Raw genomic sequence first — 24,234 nt, 5'->3', positions numbered from 1 at the left:
TTTGTCTATTATTAATTAAATTATAATATGATGCAATGATAAAATCTAATTTGAAGTCAATATAAATAAACATACAATTCATAACTTGTACTGTACATAACTTGCTCCGACCCCAAAAACCGTTTGACCAACCATTGACACTGATGCCTATTATGTATATACGAATTCTTAAAGGGAGACATGAAGGTAAAAAAAACATTTTTTTTTGGTAATAGGTAAAAAAAAGTTAAGAGTTATACTATATTTATATAAGTAACATGAATTTGACACTAAATTCATGATAATCTATCATTTTAATTTTATTCAGAAAAAATATTAAATTACAAAATATTGACATGAAATGAAAATTCAACCCCACTTTAAATTTTCCAAACATTCCTAAGCGCTCTCCATCATCCCCAGCTATTACTACAAAAATTGTCCAACTAGCAATATACAACGCCCCCAATTTACATGTCTCTCCAGGAGCAAACACGATCTTCTCTTTTTCACGTTCTTCTGTTTCGTGTCTGGTATGGTAGCACTGGCACATTTCACTTATTGCAACTAACTGTAAAAACTGATAAAAGGATGAACCTTCAACAAACACTTGAAATAAATGCAATATACAACAAACATGCTATGATATGCAGGGTTCTAAATTGTGGCCTGCAACTGCAATTGCAGCCGTAACATAACTGGTTTTAAAGTGTCGACCTGCATTCGTCTGCAATTCCGCAACATAGCTGAAACTGAAACCAAGAGCGCTATTAAAACCCTGATGTGGCTGTTGAATCTTGGCTTCTTGGCAGAGCATTTTCTTCACTCACGTTCTCATTCTTCAATTCCACAGCAGATTCACCTGATTTGCTAAAAGTATCAGGAGGAATGTTAATTCCGGCGAAGCCAATCATGACAGCTACCGCTCCAAGGTAATTCATAAGGGGAGGTGAATGGCCGGTCACCGTATCCACAATGGCAGCCAATGGGACCTGAATTGTGAGTCCAGCTGTAGCTACTGTGGTTGATGTAAGAAGAACAGCCTTTGCCCACAAGTAATCACTCAGGACATTATCCAGCAATCCTAGGTTAGATAAAACAGAAGAATTCAAACATTATTAGATGCACAAATCAAATAAAGTAAAATGGGAAAAGCCATCCATTAAGATACCAAGAAAATATCCATGGGTAAAGGGGAATTGTTGAAACAATGAAATTATTAGTTTATCAGCTGCTGTAACTCTTTAAGCTGGAGATGCAAATGCAAACACATTTTCCACAACAAATTGGCAACAGAAAATTAAGGGATAATGGAAAATTAAATCCACTGGGAGTCATTAACGATAATAACTGTCCAGTTGACAGTATTTTGTAATGAGGGGCAGGAATAAAATAGGGATATTGGAAGAGTTTGCAACTGTTCAGTAGACAATAATTTGTAATAAAGGGGGATTGAAATAAGGACAAAATTAGATTGTTTTTTATGTTGTCCGATTACATCATGATACGTGGATTGAAAAAGGAAGAGTTATATCACATTAATAAAACTAACAAAATATTAAAAAAGTGGGTGGCTGAACAATATCTATAGTATGTAGGTAAGTTCTGTCCTTGGAATAAAGGAGAAAGAGGGAGAGATAGAATACAAGAGAAATAGCTCTCGACTATTCGAGAGAGTTGAACTCTCCAACGCTGAAATTCTCACCCAATTTTGAAGTTGCTCACTACCTGTCCCTCTTTCCTGTTGATTCCAGTCCTCCTTCCTTGGCAGTTACAAACTCCTCCTTATCCCTATTCATTCATGTTCATCTTTATAACAAATTTCTGTCAATTGGGCAGTTACTATTATTAACAACTCCTTGTGGATTTAATTTTCTATTACCACTTTTCCTCTTCCCACTGTAAACTCTTAATGGTTGGTTTACTAAAAAACTCCTATAATAAGAAAGAAGAATAGTAATTACCCAAAAAAGAAGAAGAAGAATAGTGTTCAGCAACAATAACATCCATACAACATGATAGGGACTCTCAAAAGTGATACAGATGGCTTTCTGGTCTCTCAACTCTTTATTATGAATGTAAAAAGTGAAGTAATGCATAGTTTAGTTCTGCGTAGCGATAAAAATCTATCAGGCTGCTCATGGGGGCTATAACATAGCCTATACCATGTCCAAGTCATGCCGGACATATTTATTAAATAAACCATGTCAATGCTTTCTTAAAAGCCTATATTCTTTTTTTTTTAGATAGAAAAGAAAAGAAAAAAAGTCTTCTTTCAGGTCATACAAAAAGTCTTTTGGCCTAACAGGTTGCCTTATATAGGTAGTCATAAATAATATTTTATTATGGCTCTTATTATAATATTATATTTTATTATAATAGTTTTAAATTATATACTTATTGACATATTTAAAGATTTAAACATGTTAATCTATGTGAAGATTAAAGTCTATTTAGAGATAAACTTGTGACCTATTTAAATATCTTATTGTAAAGTAGGATTTTAAATAAGCTTTCAGGACAGACACATCTTAAAAGGCCATTTTAGGCATTGAAAAATGACCTACACAGGTTAACAGACCAAGTTCAGGTCTCAGAAAGCTCAACCTAGCCCAACTTATTTCTGCGTTGTAAGTTTAACAAATCCAATGCAAGGTGAATAGCATTTTAAGGAAATTTCACTCAATCCCTATAGCAACTTTCTGTAAGCTGATAGTGGTGCTCTTGACAAAATGTTTCAGATTTACAATATATCACGTAACCCAACACATACAAATGAAAAGCATTTTTTGAGAAGATCAAAGTAGGAATATAAATAAAAATAATAGACGATAGAAAGTCAAGAACTACTTTTTTCCTTCTCAAAGGAACCTCATGGACTATGACACTGGCCACCCTTAACTGTTTCTTAAATTCTAGGCGCTATGAAAACTTCTAACTAGCAGATACTAGCTCTTAGTATAAAAAAGCATGATAATTTAACATGAAACTATTCTTATGATTGAATTAGTGTGTTTGGTTGTGGCATGAATTTGATACATAAATTATGAAACCTATCATGAACTACCTATCGCAATGGATAAAAGTTTTAGATGACAGTAAATGAATGGTTTTATACTTTCACATTTCTAACACGCCCCTAATACAAGAGTCCATTAGGCAAGCATTGACTATGCAAAGGCCAACATGACCTTGTGCTGAAATTTAACACTTGATTGGAAGAATGGAGTGTGGCACGGATTGAACTCTAACCCATTTGATTATGGAAGCTTTTATGCTGCATAAAGAACCAATCATGCCAAAAGTTTGATCTATTAGGTTATGACACTATAGTTTTAAACTTCAATGTTTCTAACAAACCATTCGATGTTCATATAGTTTATTTGCAACTCTCGAAAAATGCAAAAAATGAGAAATGGTTTTACACATCAAGATTTCGAACAAAACAATTCTTCCCATATATAGTTATCATTAGTTAAGCTGATATTGACATTAGTTCATTTGTAACTCAATAAAAACACTAAAAAAGTGGTATCTCCAAGTTATTCAGTAAGATGATAAATTAAAGTTTTCCAGCCTATGCTTTGACCTGGATTCAATTTGCCCACAATAATTGACACTTTGCCTTTCATGGTTTTCTCCATCATCATATAGTCATTTTTTTCCATCAATGTTTTAACAGGAAGTTACATGTGAGGGACATATGAACTCACTCTAAATTATTATAGTTTCCCACCCTGTGGTTTGAAATGAATTTATTTTGCCTCCAATAAAACAAAATTGATACATTGCAAGCCAGTGATTTACTGTTATACATTCACATAGACAATAAGCTAGAAGGAACTTGTTTAAAGTGAGATCACATTCAAAAAATGTGATAACAGAGCCAGCAAGGTGTTAATTTCATTGTAATAGAAGGTAAGCAAACTGAATTTGGAACAGAGCACATGATGGGAAACTGCAATTTACCCTTGGCAGAAGAACTTCTGCTTTCTAGTAACAATTATTTCTCTAGAAGAACTCTCAATCCCCAGATCAAGTACTGTGAATACAAGGTTTATTATAGAATAAGCCAATATAAGGTTGACATTGCTTCATACAAGCATGAAAATTAATCTTAGAGCAAATTGATTGACCCTGGTTGAAACTGTTTTACTTCCTAGAGTTCATTAGCTTGGGAAGATAGAGGGAAAAAAGCTTGGTTCATTAACAAATTCCTTCAAGAAAAACTTGTTGATGTAATAACAAGATGAAGCCTTAAAAGTGATGGCGATTTCTAGGTAATAACAAAATAAAATGATATTCTATGCCAATAGTGAAAGAAGTTGATAGACAGAAATAACACAAAAGTGATAGCAAACTCAGAGAAGAAAGGAATAAAAACATTCTATTGATATAAAAGTAAAGTTTGAACAGAACAAGCAACTATGCATAGGTAGGTAACTAGCCAATGGCTATGTCTAAAAGAGATTTAACTTCGCTAAAGTTAGGAATTCAATTCAAAGGGAAATTGAATGGTTTATATCCAGTGATTTGAAACTAACTGATTGACATTCTAATAAAATATATGTGCATGATAATGAATTACGTAACTGTTTCAATCCATTACCTTAATATTCTCATCAATAATTATAATTCATCATTTTTCCCTTTAAAGAAAACTTCTCACTTTAACGGTGCCAATGTTTGCTATTTGCAGAACACAAAATGAAAAGTGCATGCACTGAGAGGAAAAGGAAGTACATAGGTATGTCCATCCTTAAATAAACAACAATCACATGTGTTATTTTGGATCATATCTAATGACAAAATATTCAAACCTATCCTTCCTGATGGTTTGACCTATAATTTTTCTTAGTTTCTCTGTACTTTTAAGTTCTAACTTCTAACTGTTGAACTACCCTCCATGTGATCTACTCTTTTTGAAGAGAAAATGCCAATTTCGGGCTTGTAGAAAAGAAAATAACTTAGCCATATTGTCAATTTGAAAGCAAAGGTTAAAAAAAGAAAGAACTGACCTTTACCAATAATCAGACCAAGTTGCTTCCAGGTAAGTAGGTGAAAAGGCTCGATGCTGGTGAAATTGAGTATGAGGGCAACTGGAAGAAAAATGATCACATTGAAAAGCCCCAGAAATCCAAGAAACTGAGCCATACTGGCTTCACCACTCTTTTCATTATCATTGGTTAATTTCTTGCGAATAAGGGTTATATAAACTGCATATAATCCAGCTGAAAGAAGTGCGAAAAAGTCTCCAAGAAGAGGATTTGATGCAATTGTTTTTAAACCAGACCGCGAATCACCAAGACTCACAATTACTGTCCCTCCCATGCAAAGAAGAACACTGAAGAGCTTTAACCAAGTGAACCTCTCCCCCAAGAATGCCAGGGAGACCAGGAAGGTAAAAAGACTTGATGAACTGCTTAAGATCGTATTCGACTGCACATAACATATAAAAGAAACTAAATATAAGCGAAACAACGAAGTGAACCAACCAGAGCTCAAAACTGAAAGGAACTAACTTAATCCAAGTTTACTTACTGTAACTGTTGTATACTTCAATGACAAGTTAAAAGTGAGCTGAGCAAAAAACCAGAATGGGCATATCAATAGACTAACTTTTGCCACTCTGCACCGCGTCCATTGACCATTCGGATCAACCTGATTATCAACATTTTCAATCACATCATCAACTCGATCAACAAATTCCCCAACCACTATTTCAGAATAATTGTCCCTATCTTGAGTGGATTCATTAGCTTCATTGCCTGCATCTGCATCTGCATCATTAGGTTTGAGAAGGATAGCCTGTTCTGACTCCCCAATCCAGCCTTGTTCGGAATGCAAGTTAGCACCCTTTTGAGTCCTCCAAAACAATATACCCCTATGAGAATCCTCCAAATACCTCCCAATTTCAACAATTGGAATCAAGACCACAAACAATGAATTGCAGATGTAAGTAACAAGGAATGGAGAAACACCAGCATCTACAACAGACTGCACTACAAAGCTAGCAGCTATCCAAATTGTTGCCACAGCAATTATATACACCAAACCCAGAACCCATTTGTGAGCTTTAGTTTTCCCATCTTTGGAAACCATATCTATATATTATCACTGATCTCAAAATTCCACAGACTAATAATCATTGTGGAACTCCAAATCTAGAGTACAAAGAAAGCAAAAACAAAACCCTTTCTAATGGAAAAACCATCAAAATTCAGGATCTGATGATGGGGAAGCAAGAATGAATTTGAATTTGTGTGAAAACCTGGAATCTTTCGATGGCGTGTGAAACTCGGCGAAGATGAATCAGAGAAGGTAGGTAGTCGCTATGTTATGATATGGGATTTGAAAATCCCACATGAATGAAACCATAGTTGTTGAGTCGTGATTGAACCATGGTAATTAAATAATGTTTTTATAAAAAGTGAAAAAGATAAAATGGTATAAAAAAACAGTACTACTTTTATCACCCTAAGTAAATTATCTACTAAGCATAGCTTTAAGTCCCCGTAGGATGAGTTCAAAAAAAGTCCTCGTCTCGTATGATAGTTCAAGTGATAGGAGCTGAGGAATATATGGGTTGGGTATGGGGAGGTCTAGGAATCAATTCCTGGCGGGTGCAATTTATCTTTTCGATGTACCAAAAAAACTTTCATAAAAACGATAAAAGATTGATGGTTTGGTGGTGAGGGATATTGGTAGTTTTTGTTTCAGGGTTTGTGTCTTTCATGTGAATAGGAAGACTAATAATGTAGCTCGTAGTCTAGCTAAACTTTTCATTGGCTCATGAGGATCATATTTGGACTAAGTGAGTCAGTTCCTTTGTGTATCCAACATGGTGATCCAAGCCTTTAAATTTCAAAATCAATAGCTCAGATTTGGATGAAGAGAGGATGGAGAGGATCCAATTTCGTATGTTATCGGACATTTTGCCGAATATTTTTTAATGAAAGTTTCCTTGACCGTAAAAAAATTGAAAAAGATTGTTGGACCTCTAGTACCATATAGATCCAATCGACATCGGTTTCCAAATAATTAAAAGCTGCGAAGCTTAAAAAAAGAAGAAAAATGTGTTACTAGAGTGTGAAGCATCAACTGCATATAGGAAATTTATCTGTGAATTTTGTGGTAGTTTAACGCTGTCAGTATCCCATTTTTTTGAAGTTTCAATAATCTATTAGTCTTTTTACTACCTAATAGATAAATGACTTTTATTTATATCGCTGAAAAGATTTATCCCTTCATAGTACTTCTGTCATTCTTAATTAATTTACTCTATATAAGACTTAAATTATATTTAATTTAATCCTTTCAGACCTTGGCTTGTGAGAAGCTGCGGGTTAATTTTGAGGAAGTTGGCGCCTCTCCTAGTAGTGGTGGACCTTACTTCATGCGCTCGAAAAAGACGTGACTGCTTGGCAAAATCTTGGGGTTAAAGTTTGAGGTAGCGACATAGAGGCTATTCGTGGTTTGGAGAAGATCTATGAGAAACATTTTAAGACTTGAGTCTTGTTTGTATATCCTGGTTTTTGTCTGTGAAATTTTAGGGTGTTCTTTTTGGCTCGTGCCCTTGGAGGCCAGTTTGTTTGTTAGCGCTTTTGTTTTTCTTGTTTCTATTCCCGTTTAGGGTCCTTTTCGGATTAGCGGGTTTTTCTTTTGATCGTCGAGTTGCCTCATTTTTAGATGGGTTATCTTTGCCCCTAAGGTGCTGTTTTTAGGGTTTTTTTTTTTTGGGTGGAAATCAATATATATTTCTTTATCTTTCAAAAAAACTGTATGTTGGGATAATATACCATTCATTCCTTCTTATTATATCTTCATTCTATTTCTCAATCTCACTCATCCACCATTGCTTAGCACTATAATTCCAAGCACAACTTCCCCATAGGTTAAGAAATCACATAACTAATGATTTTGATATATGAATATATATGTTAAATAATTATATACATATTATTCATATCATAATGCAAATTTTAAATAATTATATAACCAAACTATTCCATTTTGCTTAAAGAGATTTAAAGGCACCTCTAGGGGATGTTGTACTCTTTTTTCTTCCCTAGTTTTTTATCCCAATGGCTTTTTCCTATGAAGGTTGTAACGAGGCACGCTTCCTAGGTGTGGTCTTTGGGGTGATTTTATTTGGTTGGTTTGTCATATTTGTAAGAGGGTTGTTCTCATGAAATCTTATCCAATAATATATTCTTTTTGGAAATCCAAATATATTAAATATCATAAAAATGGAAGAGGCTAAACTCAGGAATATGACAATGAGGATACAAAAATAAAAATCATCAATCATCCACAGATATACACAGCCATCACTTAACCACCCTAAAAGGTATGAAAAACAAGAACCTCCCTGAACAAAAGAGAAAAAACCAAAAGAACCAAAAGATAAACGAAGACCTAAACCAGAACCAAAGACAAATTAAAACCAAATCAACACTCAAGGCGGCCACCACTCCTCTATTTCCTCTGGTAGGTCGCAGATAGCCGCCTCGTCCCTACCGTCAAAAGTGCACCCCAGAAGCTTGTCAACCGTCCATGCCTTCTTAGCTCGCGTCCAGTAATGACCACCTGGAGCGTTTCCTGAATCCACCGGAGTATGACGAACTAGGCGCATGATCGCACTCGAGGAGGGACCTCCTACATCAACCGCAACCGAATCCACATAAGTCGTCAGGGGCACCTGACGAGGCTTACGACCTCTCTTGACTTTTTTGGACGCCCTCGCCTACATGGAAGAACATCAAGGACAAAGACATCCGAAAATGACTCATCCAAACCAACTGCCATATCAACGAGCTGATGTTGAGCTACCCCACCATCTTCAAACGGAACCATGCATTCAAGCCTAAGAGGAAGAAAACCAAGCCCATCATCAGCAACACTAGGATGATATATATCTAATCCAATAATATATATCTTTTGCTGTCGAAAAAAAAAAACATGCATACTATACTCTGTACTTTCTATATAGCAATCATTCACCATATTATATGTATTTATGTAGTATCTTCTTATCACAATTTTTTTTGAAAGACTATTTTGGTCACTATATGATTAACCAATATAGATGATGTATCCTATGAGAAAAGTGTTCTTATGTGAGAACTGAGAATATAATAATAAATCATGATTGTTGGATCTTATGATGAATGATTAATATTTAAACATGAAGTCTTGTGAATTTTTAAGAAAGTCACATGACATTTTTAAGTGGTCATGTGACCATTAAGTTGTTTTAATCTTGATCATCCATGATTACATCTAACCGTCACAATTTATTCTCATGTTTACATATAAGAACTTTTTTCTCACATCATACATCCACAACCAATATATGTTTGGTTGAATTTAAACACTATGTACTGTTAGAGTTAGACAATGAATAATTTGTGATTAGACATGCTAGATGAAGATTGAAGAATATATATTGAGAAACACAAATAATAATTTAGATTAACTTCAACAATTTTTGTTACATGGTGGAAATTGTGGTAAAACTAAACTATTTAACAAATAATTGTATAGGAAGGTACCAAATTAATATCACATTGACTTATCAGTTTCTTTTAAAACAATCTATTATATATCAAATTAAGATAAATGAAAGTTAAATTATTTTGTTTATAATTAAATTAACTTGTAGAGACGAGTTTAAATTTAGTAATATATAATAGGCGAGACACGAGATATTGAGCTAACACGTTAACTCATTCATTTGTCTAATTTTTCCACCTTAGAAGTTCTATTATGTGTCATCTCCAATTCAACCTATTATTTAGCTTCAATCTTTGTCCTTTTATATTTCTAAATTCAATACAATTAATTAAAAGTTAAACACTAAATTCATGTGTTTTTTTCGCATTCTCATATTTATTTTTTATTAATTTATTCATCATCATTGTAGATGAATTTTAAATTTTAAATTATGTCAGTTTTTGTACTGTAGACTCTAACGGAAGATTTTTTTTTATCATTTTTATTTCATTTTATGGTAACACATTTGAATATCATTATTATTATATTTCTTTTATCATGACTAACCGAAGCCAATACTTAACAAACATGATACTATCATGATAGAAATAATAATTGTATTTTATTGAACAACTAATATATCATGAGTGCACAAAATGTGATGAAAAAAAAATATAAATAGACATAATGTAGAAGTTTGATAGTAAAAATAAAAATTCAAGATGGCGCCATAAAAAAACATTACTATTTTCTTTCCTAATTTTTTAGTTTTGTCATATTTTCAAAACTTTAGTTGTTCTACAAACCCGAGATTATTTATTCTATTTTCTTTCATCTATATCTCATTTAATATTACATCTCTCACATATCACCAGTTATTTTCATTCATCACAATTTTCCTCGATTATTTATCAATAGATATCATTCCCTTTCTTTAATTTAACATTACTTTAAATATGACATTTTAGTCAAACTCTACATCAATTAATAAGCTCTAAAATTATGTGCATAAACATCATCACAATAATTTCTCCTACTACTAAGAGTTGTACTACAATAAAGTTTGCATTTTCTAATTTAAATTAAATATTATCTCACTAAAAAATATATTAATAATGTTTGTGCATTGCGCAAGTTTACATTTAGTTTTGGCCTTTTTAAATTCTCAAATCAACAAAATGATGAATTGCTAAAACTAACGAATGTCCAAACCCATTAAACCCACAAACTCTATGTTTTTCCATGTATGACAGAAGTTAGTGCTTCAGTCATTGTCCGTATTATTAAGGAAAACCTCAATGATCCTAACAAACAATCGACTATGACATTAAATCCGGATCCTCTCCAGCAGGCTTTTGTTTCCAGCTCCTGCAGCACAAATTTACCATTGTCATATGCTCACATTTACGTTATCACATACTCACACGGATTACGAAGTATTTTTTTTTATGCACTGAAGAAAAAATTTAAGTAGCCATACATTATTTTCTATTTTCTATCTTTTCTTTAAATATTTAAATTGAAAATATATTTTAATATTTTCATGTGTATCATGAATATATATCCTTCTTATCACGATCTTTTTGTAATTTTAATGTTCCGTCATATCTAACCCCGATTCGAAAAAGGGTTCGGGAAAAGACGTCCATCAAGTACATCATATCCGCAATAAAGAATCTTGAAGCTGGAAAATTAATTCCAACAGAATCAAACATAGCCGAGTGTAACCACTGTAAATTTGGAAGTCTCGATGTTAAAGCGTCGCTTGGTTTTGCTCTCAAACATAAACATATCGAAAAACATTCGATGGTAGAAGGTGTATTCACTTTATGCACGGGTCAACAACTTTGGCAGCCTATCAATCATTTAGACAAAGTGAAGGCTAGCAAACAAGACTTTATTAAGATTCACAACTTTTTAACAAGTGAAGTGGGTTTGAGGCTGATATACTCTTACAGGAGGTTTGTTTGAAAAAATTGAATTTAGTTGTGGTTATCTAAATTATGATGTGGTTAATTGTCGGAAAAAAATGAATTACACGCCACTACACAGGGTGTCACCCCTTACCATAGCGGTTTTCGAGTCACTTGATTCGGGACACATGTTCGTTTGTAATTTATACATAAATTATTTAATAATAGCTTCGAGGAGTTACATTAAAAAAAGACCGCAACAGTAAAATAAGAAACCTCATTCATTTATATTATGATGTTGTTTGTCTTTAAAAAATAAACAAACCAAATCATTTATTCAAGATATTTAAGTATTTACATTACACATTTCAAATTTTATATTTATAACTCTTCTTTGATTATACTTTGGATAAAAATCTAATGAAATACATATAGTTATAATTAGAAAATAATATTAATTAATAGTCATGAGTTGATTTAACTATTGAATTAATGATTTATTTTTGTATTCTGACTTGATGACTTAAACCAAGCCAACTCGACCTTTCCGATGTAAAAAAAAAACCAAGCCAACTCGACATCAATTTCGTTCAGATTTGTTGGAAAAAAATATTGAAACAATTAAATCAAGTAACACAAATTAAATTAATCATTCAAATTCTATTTTATTTTTATAACAAACTTAACCATCTCAATCATCCACGAGTACCCCTAATTTAATTTAACATTTAAAAAATTAAAATATTCATGTCAATTTACTGGATATCTTATTTTTAATTTAAAATTATTTTCATTTTACTACTAAGTATTCGTGATATAAAAATATTCATGTCAATTAATATATTCGTGAAACTGCAAAAGCTAAGAACCAAGTTTATTGAAACCTAATGGGTCTGCTAGGGTTTACACGGAAAGCAAGGGCACGCCGTCACACCGCACAATAGACCGACAAGAGCTGCCATTCTTCTGCATAGTTACGGGGATCGCCGCCTATTAATCTTGGCGGCTGGTCGGTCAAGGGTGGTTTTTTCTCTTCAAGGTTTTTCTGTTTACGTCGGGCTTCTTTTTTAGGCAACACCATTCACTTCTGCATTGTTTCTGCTACTGTAACATGGCCGATATGGCATTTGACGAGTTGATTCCAGATTTCGACCTTGAAGGAGATGAGGCCGTGGCTCTGGATGTTGAGGAGACTGTGCTCGACCCAAACCTGGGGGTTGACGTCTGGCTTTTGGCAAGGGTTCTAGCACCGCACAAGGTGGAACCGCGAGTGTTTCGCAGCGTGATGAAACGCTACTGGGAATCAAGGAATGTTCAGGAGATCTGCAATGTAGGCTTGAACCTTTTCTCCATAAAATTTGGGACAGCACGTGATCGGGAACTTGTCTTGAGGGGAGGACCTTGGTTCTTCAACAGGCAACTAATTGCCTTGACTACCTTTGATATCACTCTGAATCCAGCAACAATACCGATCACAAGGGTTCCCTTCTGGATCCAGGCTCATGGATTGCCCTACACACATAGAACAGAGAACATGGCTAGAGCTATTGGTGATTCTTTTGGCGGCTTCATAGACTGGGACAAATATGAAGCTAACCGCTATGGGGTGTGCCTGCGAGTAAGAGCTTGGCTGAATATTGACGCTCCTCTTCGACGGGGCCAAATGATAGCGGTGAGAGGGAAGCCATCGTTGAAGGTGGTCTTCAAATATGAGAAGTTGATCAACTTCTGCTACAGATGTGGCAAGATTGACCATGGAATTAAAGATTGCGAGGCCCCAGGGGATGGTGCTGTAAACAAATTTGGTAGTTGGATGAGGGCTGAGGGCGAAGGAGAACGCCGGCACGGGGGTCGTAGGGAAGAAGCTCAGCACGATGGGGAAGAAGAACAGATAGAGCAGCCCGAGATATCAGAGAAAGACGAAAATTTGGGTGTAGAACACGCTGAGAACAAGAAAGTTGGTGGGGCGACCATAACACAACATGAGCAGGTGGACACAGACAAGAGCTTTTTGAAGGATCGTGGCATGATGCCAAGAGAAATTCAAGATGGGGACAAGAACAAGTCGCTGGACTCTCGTGGAAAGGGGACTATGCCCGAGGCCTCCAATGGAGCTAAGAAAATGGCTACAAGTGGGGAAGGAAAGAATATTGATTTCGCTTTTAAAAGTCCAGCTCATCTCAACAAACAGACAGGGAAATCTGCTAGAAACCCAGCAAAAGGTGTTATTATTAGAGATGGACAGGGAGCAGGGAGCAAACATGGTGGTGTTACACCCATGAAAAGGTCAAGCGTATCTTCATCTATTCTAGGGCCCGGGAGCACAGGTGTTTCACCTCCTTTCAAAAAACACAACTCTGATAATGGATTGGGATTGGCGGAGGCTGCAAAGGAGCAGTCCCGCCCACCTCAATGAAGATCCTTGCGTGGAACTGTCGTGGGCTTGGGAACCTACAGACAGTACGGGCTCTTAAAAAGCTCATCCACTCGAAAGATCCCGATGTTGTCTTTCATATGGAGACAAAGTTGTATACGTTTGAGGCTCTTCAGCATAGAGGAGTTGGTGGTCTTTATAATATTTTCCCGGTGCAGTGTGCAGGACGTGGGAATTCTAGAGCAGGTGGTCTTTGCCTTTGGTGGCGTAGTGATTTACAGTTAGAGGTAATAAATGCATCTTTACATCATATCTTATGTTCTATTTTGCATCCAGTGGACCAGACTCCCATGACTTTGATTGGGGTGTATGGTTACCCGGAGGTACAGCGTAAAAGAGACACATGGAACCTTGTCAGCAATCTCTTGCCAGTTGGCACCACAGCTTGTTTGTGTATTGGTGACTTCAATGATATCCTCTCCCCGGCTGATAAACTGGGAGGGGACCCCCCTGATCTCAGGCATATGCAGTGGATTTCCAGTTGGTGCACGGGCATAGGTCTCCATGGGGTGGATTTTTCAGGGGACCGTTTCACTTGGTCGAATAACAGAACAGATCCGGGGACTATTCGTGAGAGGATTGATTTTGCTTTGGTTAATGATGCATGGGATGATATGTGGCCGAGAACCTTAGTAGCACACTTTGAGCGTCACCAATCCGATCATAGCCCTATTCTTCTAACGTGTGGTGCCCGTAGAGAACGTCGGGAGCTAAAAAGAACCCGGATGTTCCGATTTGAGGAGATGTGGCTCAGGGAAGGAGCTGAGTGTGCGGAAGTGGTTACAGAGACTTGGTGTCGTGGGGATAATAATGTCCTTTCCAGATTGTCAGAGGTGAGCAGTGCGCTTGACGGTTGGGGTAAAGCAAAATTTGGGGATTTACCGAAGAAAATTTCAGGTCAACGAGCTCTGTTGGAAAACCTACAGCAAAAAACCCAAACAGAGCAGGTTAGAGCGGCCTCTATAGAAGCAGGGAAGGAGCTTGATTCTCTGCTTGAGCAGGAGGAAATTTGGTGGGGACAACAGTCTAGAGCTACTTGGCTCAAGCATGGGGATCGGAACTCGCGTTTTTTCCATCAGAAAGCGTCCCAAAGAAGGAAGAGGAATATGATAGAACTTATAAAAGATGACAGAGGCAAAAAATTTGAGGACGATAGAGATATTTCGAGTGTCCTTATGGACTATTTCACTACTCTTTTTGCAACTTCACACCCTTCGGGGGTGGAGGATGCTACTTCTCTTGTTTCAGGTCGGATTACACCATCGCATCTGGAGACCCTAGCGGAGCCTTTTTCAAAAGAGGAGGTCAAGGAAGCCCTTTTCCAGATGCACACAACAAAAGCACCAGGAGCGGATGGACTGCCGGCTCTCTTTTACCAGAAATTTTGGCATGTCATTGGTGATGATGTAGCAGAATTTTGTCTACAAGTTCTGAGTGGAGCTTCATCTCCAGGTATGATAAACCACACGCTATTGGTCCTTATTCCTAAGATTAAAAAGGCTGAGCATGCGACACATTTTAGACCAATCAGTTTGTGTAATGTCATTTTCAAGATTATTACTAAGACAATAGCAAATAGGCTTAAATTGATTTTGCCTGATTTAATTTGTGAGAGCCAAAGTGCTTTTGTTCCTGGACGTTTGATAACTGATAATGCTTTGATTGCGTATGAATGTTTTCACTATATGAAGAAGAGAATAAATGGCCGGAATGGCACTATGGCACTTAAATTGGACATGTCCAAAGCTTATGACCGAATTGAATGGTCCTTTCTTGAATCTGTGTTACAAAAGATGGGTTTCCCTGCTCTTTGGGTAAGTCTAATTATGAGTTGTGTGACATCGGTGTCCTTTTCAATTTTACTGAACGGTAATCCTCAACCAAGTTTTGTTCCCCAACGTGGGCTTAGATAGGGTGAACCGTTGTCACCATATTTATTTATTTTATGTGGGGAAGTCTTTTCAGCCATGATTGAAAAAGCTATGATTGCTTCTGAGATTAGTGGTATTAAAATTAGTCGGCATGCGCCTGTCATATCACATTTGCTTTTTGCAGATGATAGTGTGCTATTCGCAAGAGCGACAGTGGAAGAGGCCCAGTGTTTGAAGAACATCCTAGCAACCTTTGAGCGAGCTTCAGGTCAACGAATCAATTTTGACAAGTCTATGCTTTCGGTGAGCCGAAATGTGCCCGATATTCGTTTCAATGAACTTAAGCAGCTATTGCAAGTAAAGGCGGTTGAAAGCTATGACAGATACTTGGGTTTACCGACTATCATTGGTAAGTCTAAAACTCAAGTTTTCAATTTTGTCAAAGATCGAGTCTGGAAAAAGCTTAAAGGGTGGAAAGAAAAATTCCTGTCGAGGGCAGGCAGGGAGGTTCTTATTAAATCTGTGGTTCAGGCCATACCCTCCTATGTCATGTCTTGTTTTATTTTACCAGATGGTTTGTGTAAGATCAAGATTTGGTCATGTGGTACAACTCTATGTTTTGATGATAACAAGTATTTATTTGTGGATGAACAACTATGATATTCTAATGTTTGTCTTGAGTGTTTTGACAAACAGGTTCTGATTCTGACACCAGAAGATATATTCGTCAGAAGATCAGAGGATCAGAAGATCAGAGGATCTGAAGATCAGAAGATCTGAAGATCAGAGGATCTGAAGATCAGAGGATCTGAGGATCAGAGGATCAGAAGATCAGAGGATCAGAAGATCTGAGGATCAGAAGATCTGAAGACCAGAAGCTCTGAGGGACCAGAGGCTCTGAAGGTTCAGAAGCTCTGAAGGTCCAGAAGCAGAAGTTACGAAGGTCAGAGGATCCAAGCATCCCTCTGACTCTGATCACCAAGCTTCACAAGTTCCAACACGAAGCATTCCTCTGATCAGAAGTCATTGGTTAAAGGCAAATGTCTCTATCAAGAAGTACAAGAGCAGTGTACTATTCTGAAAAGCCTACCTACCAAGGTTCAGCCACAGCAGGTTCTGGAAGTTCCAGAAATGCCCTCCAACGGTCATATTCTCTCAACAGAAATATCCTTTGCACCTTGGACTATAAAAGGCGGAAGAAAAGAAGAAAGAAGTGTGAGAGAAAACAAAGAGCTGCAATACAAGAAAAGATTCAAGCCTCTACTTTCTTCATCTGTTCTTATTTAGTTTACACTCAGCTTATTTAGAAGCAAAACCTTTGTAAACACCAACCTCAAACAGTTGTTTGATTTTCCTTAAGGGACCGGGTAGGTCAGTATCCTTAAGAAGACTAAGAGAGTGAATCTTAGTGGTGATTCCTTTAGGAGATCAAGGTTGATCGGATCCTAGAGAAGACTAAGAGAGTGAATCTTAGTGTGAGCTAAGTCAGTGTATTGTTAGTCACTTGTAGGTTTCAAGTGCAGTTGTAACAATTATCTGATTAGTGGATTGCCTTCATTCTAAGAAGGAAGAAATCACCTTAACGGCTGGACTGGATTAGCTTGAGGGATTTATCAAGTGAACCAGGATAAAATACTTGTGTGCTTTTCTCTTCTCTCTATCTTTATCCGCTGCACCATCTATCTCAGAGAAACTGAAAAGATTTACTTTAAATCTTAAGGGGAAAGTTTTTATATTCAAAACTCCTTTCAACCCCCCCTTCTAGTCGTTTTTCACACCTTCAATTGTTGGGTCCAGGTGGGCCAGCATCCTGCCTGCAGGTAGCATTCGAAACGGGGCGCTGTCTGCTATGCTATAAGAAATAACGTTGCGCCCTCACTAACACCAATTGGTTTTGGCGTAGTGGTAAGCGCGTGATCCTACAAGTGGTATCAGAGCCAGGTCCCGTGTTCGAATCCCACGGAAGGCATGCTGTGCAGCTAGTTTGGCTGGCAGGTGCTGGGGGGGGGATTGTTGGGTCCAGGTGGGCCAGCATCCTGCCTGCAGGTAGCATTCGAAACGGGGCGCTGTCTGCTACGCTATAAGAAATAACGTTGCGCCCTCACTAACACCAATTGGTTTTGGCGTAGTGGTAAGCGCGTGATCCTACAGTTTGTGTGCAGATATTGATCATATGATATCCAGATTTTACTAGGGAGGTGACCCAAACAAACGTGGTCTTCATTGGACAAAATGGGAAAATCTTTGTAAGAGGAAGGAAGATGGTGGCCTTGGCTTTCGTGACTTCAAGTCTTTCAATATGGCCCTAGTGGGAAAGAATTGGTGGCGCATTTTCACTCGTCCTGAGTGTTTGCTATCACGAGTTTTTAAAGCGGTTTATTTTCACAATTGCACCATGCGTGAGGCCAAGAAAGGGTATCGTCCAAGCTATGCATGGACTAGTATCCTGAAAACGAGTTGGATTTTTGAGAGAGGGGGCTCTTGGAGAATTGGTGATGGAACTCAGGTTGATATTTGTAGGGATAAATGGGTGCCGGGAGATGCACCTCTCATTTACCGACAAGATTTAGTTGAAGAATTTAATCTCACCAAGGTTGCAATGCTCATTGACCAGGATTTGCACTGTTGGAAGAGAGATTTGATTGAGCTGGTTTTTAGCCCAAGCACTGCGGCAAACATTTTTTCCATTCCTTTGGGAGTGCATGGGGGTGTTGACTTGTTTCATTGGCCAGGTACAAGTGATGGACAATATACATCAAAAGAGGGATATGACTTCATGCGGTTGTTGTTACACCGTGATGCTGCGTCCTCTTCCTCTACGGCTAAGCTTGATCCAAGGAGCTGGAAGTTCTTTTGGGCATCTCGAGCTTTGCCTCGTTGCAAAGAAACCTGTTGGAGGGCAATTTGTGGTTTGTTGCCGCTGAAGGAGAGCTTGTTCCGGCGCCACATTGATGTTGATCCAGGTTGCGGTTTCTGTGCTTCGGAGAGGGAGAATGAAGACCATCTTTTCCTCCAGTGCCCAGCTGCCAAACACATCTGGTTTGCGTCTCAATTAGCCATCAGAGTGGATTCTTTTACCTCGTTTCAGGCGTTCTGGACAGCAGTGATAGCGATGGATGATGATGAGGTCCTGGCTATGGCTCAGACGGTGGTATATGCGATTTGGGAGGCAAGGAACAAGGTCTGTTTTCAGCAGGGAGAGCTGGTGGTGGCTACGGTTCTCCGTCGTGTGGCTAGTATGTTGGAGGCAGCTCAGGTCCGTGACCTTGCTCGTGCACCCTCGGTTTCTTTGCCAGCAAAATGGAGCAAGCCGGCGATGGATATCATCAAATGCAACTTTGATGCTTCTCTTCGTGCTGATGGAACGGGTGGCATGGGGATGGTGGCCCGCGATTGCCAAGGTGAGGCCATGGCGGCAGCATGTTCTTTTCCTATCTTATGTACTTCCCCACTTGTGGCGGAGGCCATGAGTATGAGATGGGCACTACAGCTGGCTATTGATCTAGGATTTCGCCGGATATGCTTGGAAACAGATTGTCTCCAATTATTCACTAGTTGGAAATCAAAGGAAGCTGGGAGGTCTTATCTGAGTTCGATTCTGCAGGATTGCCATGTTTTAATTAATGCTTTTGATTTTGTTTCGCTTTCTTTTGTTAGACGCACAGGCAATACTGTTGCGGATTTTTTGGCTAGAAACTCTGAGACCTATGCTAATTTAGTATGGGTGGAGGAGGTTCCGGTAGCCGTTTCCCATTTGGTTATTTCTGATGTAATGACTCAATTGCCGGTTGGCCCTTAATTTTTATTCAGTTTACCTTCAAAAAAAAAAATATTCGTGATATATTAATTGTTCAATTTTAATATTTAAAGAAAATGGAAAGTAGAAAAGAATGTATCTAAAAATTCTTAAAGTAATTGCTGCATAAAAAATCGTAGTATTAGGCGTGAGTGTGTGTCTTTGTGACAATAGATGATGCGACAGCTTAAATGAATAGATGAAAAGATTTGGTGTAGTGTGTTGTTTTTGTGCGTTAATTCTGGATGCCGTGAGATATATCAAAAGGTCCAGATTTGTGCTACAGGGAGCTGGAGATAAAAGTCTGTGGGAGAGATCTGGATTCCTATGACACTTAAAGTTTATTATAATAAATTAAATACGATTGCAAGGCAACATCAATCATATAACATATTAGACGGCTAAGTTTGACAAGTGACAAACAAAGTGGTCTTATATGTGTTACCACCAACTGATACTCCAAAATCCCTGCTTAAAGTGTCCCTAGTGGGAGCATTGTTTGACCAACCTGCATTTTGGGGATACCCTCCCATGTTTTCTGGTTTGGTGGCACCCCTCCCATGTTGCCAGCATAGTTATTCTGGTTTGGAGGATACCCTGCATTTGAACCATAAGCATTGTTAGGAGGAGCACCTCCAGTGTTATTAGGAGGGTAAGTGCCTCCCCGGTTGTTAGGAGAGTAAGCACCTCCTTGGTTGTTAGGAGGGTATGGACCTGCTTGGTTGTTAGGAGGGTATCCACCGGGGTTGCTGGGAGGGGGCTCCCATGTTGCCTGGACGGGGATAAGCATGTCCACCTGCATTGTTAGGAGGGAATCCACGTACATTGTTGGGAGGGAACCCTCCTTGATCAGTTGGAGGTCCACCAGCATTTGGCATTAAAGGCCTAGTCTGATAATCCTTGTTCCCCACATTCTCCTTCCTTCTTGGCGTGTTATTGTGATTGTTCCTATCATTTGCTCTAGCATTGTTTCTAACCCATTCTTCATGATACTTGGGATCATAAGGAACTGCTTCCCCATTAATAAACGGCTCACCTGGTAAAGGAAATAGAAAATTTCACAAACATGCAGTTGTGGCGCTTCCAAAGGGTGAAATATTACATGCTACACAACAAGTGTTTGCATTATGCCCAAGCTATCTCATAATATTTAAGGAGTCTTGAGAATGTTATTTCACATACCAACACATTGCTAAAGAAACAGTCAAGAATATTCATACCCCAGATACTGAATGGATATAAATAAAACCAGACCACATAATAGAGATTACCTCCATAATCTTTTTCTTTAACATTCAAATATGAATCAGGAAGTACCCACCGAACTTCGGGCAGTTCTGCAATTTCAAAGAAATTTTTTTTGAAGTGAATGATTCTATTATCTTAGTTTTCATAAACTACTTGATAAAAAATGAGTACCGTGAAAGAAGTAGTTCAAGCTCATGGGGAATTAGGGGATTCAACAGAGAGTTTTTCATCAGTTATGGGCCTTGAGGGCCCCTTCAAATACCATTTCACTCGCTTGGAAACTTCTCCACAATCGCATTCAATCAAACGACAAGAGGCCTCTTAAACAATGCCTCTGAAGCATCTTGTTCTCTTTGCTCTTTGGCTGAGGAATCAGCATCCCATCTTTTCTTTACCTGTGCTATCTCTTGGAAAATCTGGTCTCAGATTTACAGGTGGCTTGCATTCACACGGTTCTACCAAGTGAGGGCAAGTCACATTTTCTTCAAAGCCAAGCTGGCTGTTATGGCAGAGATAGAATGCAGGGAGTGAGTATTGTTTGGCTGGCTGCAATAGGATACATATGGTCCTTCCGTAATAAGGTGATCTTTAAGGAAGGACAGATTGATGCTTCTTCTGCGCTGGATGTGATTCAACATCGGTCGTGGATTTGGCTCAAATCAAAGAATAAAGGCGTCACATTTTCGTTATATGAATGGTCTGTAAATCCCCTTTGGTGTTTGGGAACCCTCTAATCATATCTGTGAGTTCCTGGTCTTGTGAAATGCTGCTGCCTATCAATTGTGCTCCCAACTATAGACTCTGCATTATCTTTGGCTTCGTTGATAATTTGTTTTGCCTTGCCTCTGATGGATTTTGGCTTTGCTTTTGGGCCATGCTGGATGCTTTCTCTTTTTGCATTGCGTTTTTGCTGCTGACAACTTGGCTTTTGAGGAATTTGTAGTCCTTATGGTTTTTGCACAGAGGTTATTTTGTCCTGTTTTTCTGTATTTCTTTCTTCTTTCTTTGTAATTATAGTATACCTATTGTATTAAGTGTTGGAATACCCTTGTACTCATTTTTAATGCAAACTTTTGGCTTATAAAAAAAAATGAATCAATGTAATCTACTCCAAATTTTTCTATGGAAAACAATATGCTCGAATCAGTGTAATTTATTTTGGCTACTAAACTGATGAATCCAATGTGATTCAAAGCTTGCACTAAAGGTGTATTTCTTAGAACTTCTCGGACCCTTATTAATCCATGAGTCTAGTATATTCTGATCAATACAAACATCAAAAGAAGGCCCTTGCAATATCCTTTGTCCTAACAGGAACCCGTCCTCCAAATAGCAAATAGAAGTAGTAAAACATGATGAATGCATATACCATTATATACAGCAAAGCCACCGATCGATCTGTCTTTACCTGTTTATATAGCTAGGCTAATTGGTGCTGTGAATATGTGCTCAATTGCAACATGATGAATGCATCCCATTTCCAAATCTATTAAGCCTACATTGAAGAATATCAGCTTTTTCTTTTCGCATTAAAATTGAGTTCTTCTTTTCCAAACTATTCCATTTTAAAATGGTCGTGAATTAGAAAGGATCATAGCCACACCAAGTAATTAACACTTGAAAAGGTAGAAGGCTGTTGTATAATTAGAAAATAAATCCATACCCCTCACACGACTTCCAAAACAGTTAGTTTAGAACATGCTGCTACGTTAACTAATACACGGGTATCATAGTAAAATTTCCTACCTCCGCGGATTGGTACGTCTCAGAAATTCCTCCTTGGTTTGATCAGCATGACTGTAGGGGTTGAGGCCGAGATCATGCTTCTGGTTTTCGCAGGTGCACCATTCAAGAGTTTCCCTGAAGAGTTTCTCCTCTTCCGAAGAGTATGTTTTGCCATATTTCTTGCACCAGGTTTTGAACAGTTCTCTGGCTTCCGTTTCAGAATACAAATAGCAGCCATATGGATTCGGATTATCGGAGGAGGAACACAAACGACGGACGCTGCTGCCGCCGCCGAGCCAAGGCATCCGAACGTGACGGAGAGCGGAAGCAGCGGCGGCTCTCAGCATTTTGTAGACCCTAATGCAGACTTAATTAGATAGGCAATTGATATAATTTTATAGGTTGTAGGTTTGAAGGATTTTGACTAGAAAATGCATACTTTATGTGTTTGGATGAGAAAGGAAAACAAGAGGAAAGTTGCAAAATCATTATGGACCCACCAAATAATTTGTTACTAGGGTTGCGAAAAAAATTGCCATTTTTACACAAATACTTTGTTTGAATGTAGGAGGAGTCAACATGAGCTGAAGGAATACAAGAGGAAAGAATATACGTGAAGGAATATAGAAAGAAATTGAGGTGATTTTTAAGTTGTTTGGTTTGAGGGAAAAATAATATATAATAAGAAAAGATGGGAGTAATGAAAATGAGTATTATAGTATATAAATACCTCTAATTTACCTTTGTATATAAAATTTCACAAATAACTTATATCTCACTTTTAAATAAATGTCAAATTTTAAAGTAAATTTTCAAAATAAAGTTATAATACTAATTAACTTTAGTCCTTGCAAATTTTATTTTTTAAGGTCAATTCTAGGGATTATCTACTATGAGCCATCAAGGTAGAAACTCTTCTTTCCCCCCACCTCTTCTCTCCTCCACTCACCACCTTCTCCCACATCCACCTCCTCCCCCTGCGCTGCCTCTCCCCCTTCCCCCCACCCCTTTCCCAAACCTCAACCCCCACCATCATCTACCGAGTCAAAAAATATTCTCATGACCAAAACCTCAAAGTTCCAACCAAAACGTCATATTCCCTTGTTGTCACCACACAACTACAACAAATGCTGCAAAATCATTGTTTACCTCTTCGTGAAAGCCACCACACCTCCATTTCAACCTTCTCAACCTCGAACTAGAGGTTACCACAACCAGAGCATCATCCTTTCAAGAAATACCAATAAACTAGAACTAGAACAAGTAAAGGCTCTCACCCCAATCTCACAACCAGAATCAAAAGAAAAAAATCAGAATTGCAGTTCGGTATTTCAAGCTGACAACCACTCTCACCCCCAAATCAGACATGCAATCCTTGAATGTGTGGTAGTAGAAAGTAGAGGAGATTTGTAAGGCCCCAACTTTCGGGGGTCACAATAGTAACCTTTCACAAAATAAATATGCAAGAGTTTTCATAAGTAGTTCGTAAATGCGGGTATTTTTTTTGTTTATTTTCCAAAAGATATTTCCAAACATGTTATGCATAATAAGACCATACATACATACTAAACCACCACAAGTATATGTACAAGCCCGAAAGTAGTCAATTCATCAGCAACATAGTACATTATTACAATGCTCAAAAGGAATAGTCAGCCTAAAAAGGCCTCCAGCCTATAATTCTAAGTTCGACGACTCCCTTTGATTCCCTCGCAGGAGAACCACATAAAAAGCAATATGTCGGGGACCTACCCTGCCCCAAAATACATACAC

General features: G+C 37.8%; 3 protein-coding genes across 3 annotated transcripts; 1 reads left to right on the top strand and 2 right to left on the bottom strand.

Moving 5' to 3' along the window:
* Window positions 1–262: 262 nt before the first annotated feature.
* On the bottom strand, window positions 263–6,357 carry LOC130729336 (thiamine-repressible mitochondrial transport protein THI74-like). The gene is made up of 3 exons (XM_057581054.1): window positions 5,521–6,357; window positions 4,998–5,418; window positions 263–1,063 (listed from the first exon to the last, which is right to left on the bottom strand). Exons 1-3 carry the CDS (start codon window positions 6,079–6,081, stop codon window positions 750–752), a joined length of 1,296 nt encoding a protein of 431 aa, XP_057437037.1. The 5' UTR covers window positions 6,082–6,357; the 3' UTR covers window positions 263–749.
* Window positions 6,358–13,799: 7,442 nt separating this feature from the next.
* LOC130719631 (uncharacterized) lies at window positions 13,800–19,491 on the top strand. Its single transcript, XM_057570251.1, has 3 exons — window positions 13,800–15,690; window positions 15,877–16,199; window positions 17,887–19,491. Exons 1-3 carry the CDS (start codon window positions 13,800–13,802, stop codon window positions 19,489–19,491), a joined length of 3,819 nt encoding a protein of 1,272 aa, XP_057426234.1.
* A 373-nt stretch (window positions 19,492–19,864) lies between these two features.
* On the bottom strand, window positions 19,865–22,815 carry LOC130732455 (multiple organellar RNA editing factor 8, chloroplastic/mitochondrial-like). Its single transcript, XM_057584500.1, has 3 exons — window positions 20,908–22,815; window positions 20,760–20,825; window positions 19,865–20,524 (listed from the first exon to the last, which is right to left on the bottom strand). The coding sequence occupies exons 1-3, from the start codon at window positions 20,930–20,932 to the stop codon at window positions 20,214–20,216; spliced, it is 402 nt and encodes a 133-aa protein (XP_057440483.1). The 5' UTR covers window positions 20,933–22,815; the 3' UTR covers window positions 19,865–20,213.
* Window positions 22,816–24,234: the final 1,419 nt, after the last annotated feature.

Source organism: Lotus japonicus, chromosome 1, assembly GCF_012489685.1.
Source record: "Lotus japonicus ecotype B-129 chromosome 1, LjGifu_v1.2".
Classification (NCBI taxonomy): domain Eukaryota; kingdom Viridiplantae; phylum Streptophyta; class Magnoliopsida; order Fabales; family Fabaceae; genus Lotus; species Lotus japonicus.
The sequence above is the reverse complement of the archived record's forward strand: the minus strand, read 5'-3'. Positions and strand labels throughout refer to the sequence as shown.